Consider the following 6,621-nt stretch of genomic DNA (forward strand, 5'->3'; position numbering starts at 1 on the left):
ATTATAAATATATAATAAATTATATGAAATTATTTTTAATAATAATTATTATTATAGGAAAAAATTAATCGAATATTTGTTTTACAGATAGATACTTTAATTAATCCTTTAAAGACGTCCATGAAAAGTGTTACACAGGCAGTCAAAACGATGCCGGATAATATGTTGAGTACGGTGGATGGTGTAATGGACAATCTCAGCAAATTTTTCGGCAATCCCAAGAAGACGAGTATGTTTTACGAGAACACCAAAGTCGGTGCCAGTCTCGATACAGAGGTATTTCCGCGTGTTACACTCGTTCGCGAGTTCAGTATGTCGAATCGATTAACAAATTATTTTAATTTATGTTTGTAGACTGACGATAACATACCTTTGCGAATTATGTTGCTATTGATGGACGAGATCTTTGATCTGAAAGTACGAAATCAGTGGCTAAGGCGGCGCATCATAACGCTGCTACGCCAAATTATACGTACAATGTTTGGGGATATAGTTAACAGGAGAATAGTGGAGTACGTATCATTCTTGACCAGCCCGTCGAAAGTTGCGGGATATTTACGCTTGTTCAAGTAAGTAGCCGACATCGTCGCGAATAATGAAGAATATCATTGAAATTTTAATATAAAATAATTCATATGTGTATATTATAATTTCATATCGATATATAATTTTAATTGTCCGTTATGTATATATAATTGTTAAAAAATTATATTTATGTTATTCAACGTTTATCTATGTGAATAAAGGGAAGATTATAAATATATTAATCTCGTTTTTATAGGAATAGCTTCTGGCCGAACGGTGTAAAAGTCGAGAGTAAGCCGCCGCGAGACACGGAAATGAAGAACAGAACGCGAGTGGCAGCTAAAGTAGCTTTGCTTTCGTGTCTTTCGGACGAACTGAAACATATCATAGGTAGCGAGACAACAAGGCGTGGCTTGTTGAGAGTGTTCGAGCTGTTTCAGCGACCCGTATTAAACAGAAGACTGTTATACGTGTTGCTAGAGGGTATCGTGGAGACCCTGTTCCCGCAGAACAATCTTGTGACGGTTTTCAGGAAACTATATTCGGTGTCGCCGAGGATAAGGAGTAAAAGCAAAACGAGATCCTGATGGAAGAACAGGACGGATTAATGTTCGGATGCAATAGTGCGAGAACGAATGCACAGTCAAACTAACTCGTGAGGTTAAGAATCTCGACTTTATTATCGATCTTGAATAAAGATACATCAGTTCTTTAGGTAGCTTAGAGATTTACGATATTAAGAAAATACTCTCGTGCAAAGTGTCCAATATAAGAGAAACATATTTAAAATATTTGTATCTATGACTCATTGAGCTCTTATTCGACTTTTATCTTTAGTTTTTCTTTCTCTTTTTATCTCTAACGCAGACTTTCTGATATTCTATAAAATATCTGCGCTGTGATTGAGTGTCAGTTCAATATTTCAACGATTAAGCTAGCAGTAGCTTATTTGAGCTCAATGGGTTAATGAGACATCAATCGTTACGCTTATTGAGATATTACTGGATGTCGTTTATTCTCTTCAAACAGTCCTCTGAACTGCAATGCGAAATGCACATGCATGTAAATGCTATTGTAACGGACACCCGTCGCGCCTACAACTTCCGACAGGGAACAAAACGAAAGTTATACGCTTTCATATCTTGATGATTTATATGTTCAACGATGCACACGGAAAAGTTCCATCCTATTAAGTCCCCTGTTAGTTAATCGGCGCCAGAAATCATTTCCAATGGAATAATATAATCTTAAAATATCCTAGAAATATCCTAAAATTATTGAAAAAGATTGAAATAAAACTTCTAAGAAATTGTCTCATTTAATTATATTAAAACTTAATTATGTAAAAAAAATACATAAAAATAAATAAACTCTCTTAAAATAAGATGTTCTAGTTCCACAAAAATTATTTTGATATTTTATTAAAAGATTAAAATATATGTTAAATTAAATAATCTTATGGCTTCTCTCTTAGAATTCTCTCTCGTTAGATCATCTAAGTAGATCGTTTCCTCGAACTAAAATATACTGAAAAAATTATTGATGGCGCAATCAGAAAAACAGGTGGTATAGAGCTTTTCCGTGATATATGCAATTATTTTAAGTGATCTAGTGGCCAAAAAGTACGATATACGAATTTCAATATCGATATATTACGTAACCGAGTCTGCAACTCAGGCTGCTGTTCTCTCGTCGGTATTAACGTAGAATATAATATAAAACAAAATAAGAAAAAAATCGCGAATTCCTTGTGATTACCTCGTAGGAAAATGCAATAAGATTCACGGAAACATTCCACTTGCATTTTAAGTTATTACACTGGGTAATTAGTTAATTATTCTTTTTACAAAAGCGCTCGGGAGACTATTACGTAGATGTATAAAGAGAACACTATACATCACTCAATTTACTTAACTTGTAGGCGATGCAATCAATTTAGACAGATAATATAGTTTATCGCAGACGTTATACTTAATTATTTATGTTGAAATTATACTCGATAATTTATTCGTGCCATTCGCGCTCGAGTACCTATCTCTGTATCTACTCATCAGTGAAAAATTATTAACAATCTCGACAACGTTCTTCGAACATCTGTAAAAATTTAGGAGGGGACTCCCTTCGTCGAAAATACAAAATGCAATTGTATAAAATTGTTATACATTACTCCATCGTACGTCTGTATATAGAGTTATCTCATGTTAAAACACGCCATACACTTATCATGTTCACTTATTAAAGGAACTATTTATAACTTGGGTAGGAGTTCCTAGTTTTATCCCTAAACCTATCCCGATATTTGTTTATATAGACGGATGTATATAATTCTTTAATACTATATATACGTATAATATGTGCATAAAACTGCCGATAATATTTGATTTTAACATATCACTTTCTCTTTTTTATCATAATACTATTATATAATTATATATTGCATGAAATTATGCTCTTAAAGTTTCAAAGAAATCGCGAACGAAGTTAGTCTTAAAACATTTAGAATTTCAGAACATATTAACAATCAACCTTAAAACTGCGAAAAGTTCAAGTTAGAATATATCGTTACCAAACTAGTCTAAATATCCATAATGATTCGGCTAATTATTAAGTGAACGTTTTTGTTTCGAGCTTAGTTAAGCCTAGTCGATCGCTGGTTCAAGCGGGTCTCTATAAAGAACGAACGACAATAGACGAGGGTGTTCGAAAACAAAAGAAGTTTATTACCGAAGGAGCGCGCGGCGGCTACCGCCGCCATGAAAACGAGGGAGGCGAAAAGGGATATTCGAGAGAGAAGGGCAGAAAAGAGATGGGGGGCGACCAGTGCTTCCGCCATGAACATCCCCCCGGGTCGCATACTTTGTACCGCTTCTCTCTTAACTAGAACTTCATGAGTCGGCGTAGTTTTTAATATATTTATCGCATGAATGGAACTTCGATTTTTTCCAAATTATTAACTTTCGACAGCAATAACAATAAGAGCATTGTACTCTTTTAAAATCTTTTAGAAAAATTATATTGTACAATAATATTTTTTCCAACAGATTTTTTATTAGCATCACAAAAATAAAGTCTTGTATATAATAAATATAACTCTACAGAGACAGAGAGATTAGAATTAAAATAGTCTGGAAGATCATGCATTTACGTTCTCAAATTTCTCCACGCGTCTCTGACGGGGATATTTTACTGAGGCGCAAAATAACGTCATAGGGGGAGAGGGGTTGAAGAAACGATGATCGTCAGAGCGTCGAGGGCTTCGCGCGACGCAACGATGATGGGTACGCAAGGAGGAGAAGGAAAGCAACTAAAGAGAGAAAGAGAGAGAGAGAGGCCGAGGGGGCAGAAGGAAAGCGAGAACATGGGCCATTGTGCGAAAAGAATCAGGTACCGTGCGCGTATGCGTTTTCAGAAGGGGGTTCTCGCTCATGGCACAACGCGGCCCCCGGGCTCTATCAGAAAGAAAAGGGGGTAGGAGGGGAGAAGAGAGAAAGGGGGGAAAGAGAGAGGGAAATAGCGGCCATACGTGAGCGACTACCGAACGGCCCCCGCTTACTCTAACGAAAGAAAATCGATATGCATGATTCACGCACGCGAGAGCGTGTCGAAGGGGGTTGGAGGGGAGCGAGCGGGGCGTTCTTGCGAGGGGAGCAGAGGGATACAAAGAGAGAAAGAGAGAGAGGGGCAAAAGAAAGTCATATGACGAGGGGAAGAGGGACCATACACTCTGGCAGCGCACTTCTCTTCCCTCAGCCACCTCGTTCTCGAAGGGGAACGAGTCTCCATCGGGTGTAGTACGACGTAAAGTAGTAGTACGCATACTATACCCAGACGCACGCGTGTAATCCTATACGTGAATGTGCGAGCGCGCGCGCGCACCCGCTCCCGCGCGATGGGGAGGGATATGTCCCGCGATGCTACCCCCTCGGTCACTCGATCAGTCGTGTCCGAGGTACCCTCGCTGCCGTAAACTGTTATCGCGTTAACTCCGCGTTGCCGCGTGTTTTCCCGCCGCGATTTCGACGGGTTCATTATTCCGCGTGCGTGAAAACGTGTGTCCTGAATGCGTAAATCATTTTCAATGGCATCGCGCAATCATGCAATCTTCGTCACAAGATTGTATCAATTTCGATTTACATGTTATTATTTTTTACATGTTATTATTTATATATCGTATCGAGATGATAATCCACGTTGTAAAAATTTCGAGAAGTATGTTCTTTCCGGGAAAGTGGGAAAAAATGCCGCGCGCGTAACGGAGAGTCGTTTTATCGAGTGCCATGTTTTAAAAAACATTTTAAAACGTTGTTTTAAATACATTGAAAATCTGAAAGAAATCTGAGGAACGCTTGTGAAATTATAGTGTTTTTTAAACATTTATACATCGTTTTTTTAAATAATTTATTGTCTGGAATTTTTATGCGCAGTTTGCTAATTTCTAGCGTTCGTTGTTTATTCCGTCAAAGAAAAATTTATTCGTGTAATCTAGAAGTATCGAAAAATATGAACAAAATAAATTTAGACTATTAATATCGACTGAGATTGCTGATGAAAGAGATTGTTTTTTGATCTGAGATTTCAAAAATTACACATAAAATATCAATTTTCCAAAAGATAGAAAGTATTAAAAATTAAAAATTAAATTCTACATCATAAATATTAAACTTTTTATCGTTATACAAAATATTCTTCCTAGTAGAATTATTTAAACCACGACGTAATTACAAACTAAAAATTCGCAAGAACATCTCGTTGCGTGTGTAAGAACTATTTATAAAAAAAAAACGTCACGTTTAATACAATTATTAGAAATTTATTTTACAAGAACGTTTCTGGCAAAATTAGAATTTCCGAAATCCGACATTTCGTATCATCGAGATCAAATGTGGAACGAAGGCTCGTTGAAACTGCGACGAAACAATCTGAAGAGCAAAACACCCTCCGTCGACGCGGCTGCGCGCTTTCCCGCCACGAGGTATAATAACGTAGAAATGAATGGAAGGAATGGAGGGTGAATCAGCCCGCGAATATCGTTCACGTTGCAAAACACGCGTCGCTTTCAATGGAGATAATCAGCACCAATTTCTGAATATTTCGGCGGTATGTGTGTATGTGTGTATTTTATTAAGCTCGGAGAGAAATTTTAAAATTAAAATATTAGTAATATTTACATCGCTGCACGCGTGTGATTTACAATGCATTTATATGTATCTATAGCGATTTAATGTAAAAATTAATATGCATACATTTGCGGGAATAAATACGCAAGTAAATCTTTTACTGTGTAAGGACTCGATTCGGAGGATTTGCACGATCGTTATGCCCGCTCGAAGCCTGTGGTGCGAGTTACAGGCGTTGTAATGGGATTACGAAAGAGAGAGATGCGTGCTGATCGATTACGCGTAAATGCGATGCGTATACGCGTGCGAGAGAAAAAATTCGTGCAACGCATAGAGTCTGCATGACGCATCCCAAGAGCTCCCAGAGAACTAAATTTCTTTTATTCGCGAACACTTTCGACAATTTGGAATCAATTTTCTGCCAACATTTGCGTATAAATAGGAGACGATAAAAAATAGATGTGCTCCTTTTTTCCTTACATCTTTTTTAATGTTGACCAGACTAATAAATTTTTCGTTCAAAAGTTTCTGGTAAAAAATATATCAAGCCTTAAATATCAAAAAATGGTGAAAAAGAGAGTAATATTTTCTCTCCTAAGAGTAGAACAATAATTGATAGCGAAAAGCACGATGGAAAAGAATATGACAGACAAAAAGGGAGAAAGGAATCTGGAACAGTATCGATCCACGTCGTAATCGAAGGATCAAGGATTATAGCCCATTTGTCGAGAAGTCATGGAATAGTAATCGACCGGGTTCGCATCATAGGGGGATGTTTTGGAACAGGATGACTCGGTGTGTCTGCTTGGGGGCGGATTGAACAGTTCATGCAGGGGGTAACTCCGGGGATTTCGATGCAAGGCGTGCAGCGTCGCAAATCCAACGCGATGCATAACGTTAACGTGTCGCGTCTATTGATCTCCTTTTTTCCTCTAGTGTAACTATAATTTTTCTTCTATTTCTCTATATGATTTTTTCA

The 6,621-nt window shown here is 37.4% G+C and overlaps 1 protein-coding gene across 6 annotated transcripts in view; it reads left to right on the plus strand.

Annotated features, from left to right (window-relative positions):
• LOC115236698 (sorting nexin-13-like) overlaps positions 1-1,383 on the plus strand; it is a 92,538-nt gene extending 91,155 nt beyond the window's left edge. For all 6 annotated transcript variants that reach the window (XM_029809306.1, XM_029809305.1, XM_029809304.1 and 3 more), the window contains exons 9-11: positions 88-276; positions 355-569; positions 782-1,383. In XM_029809306.1, the coding sequence (XP_029665166.1) occupies positions 88-276; positions 355-569; positions 782-1,112 (735 nt within the window). In that variant the 3' untranslated portion in view covers positions 1,113-1,383. The remainder of the gene's footprint in view (positions 1-87; positions 277-354; positions 570-781) is intronic.
• Positions 1,384-6,621: the final 5,238 nt, after the last annotated feature.

Source organism: Formica exsecta, unplaced genomic scaffold (genome assembly GCF_003651465.1).
Source record: "Formica exsecta isolate Colony F162 unplaced genomic scaffold, ASM365146v1 scaffold26, whole genome shotgun sequence".
NCBI classification, from domain to species: Eukaryota; Metazoa; Arthropoda; class Insecta; order Hymenoptera; family Formicidae; genus Formica; species Formica exsecta.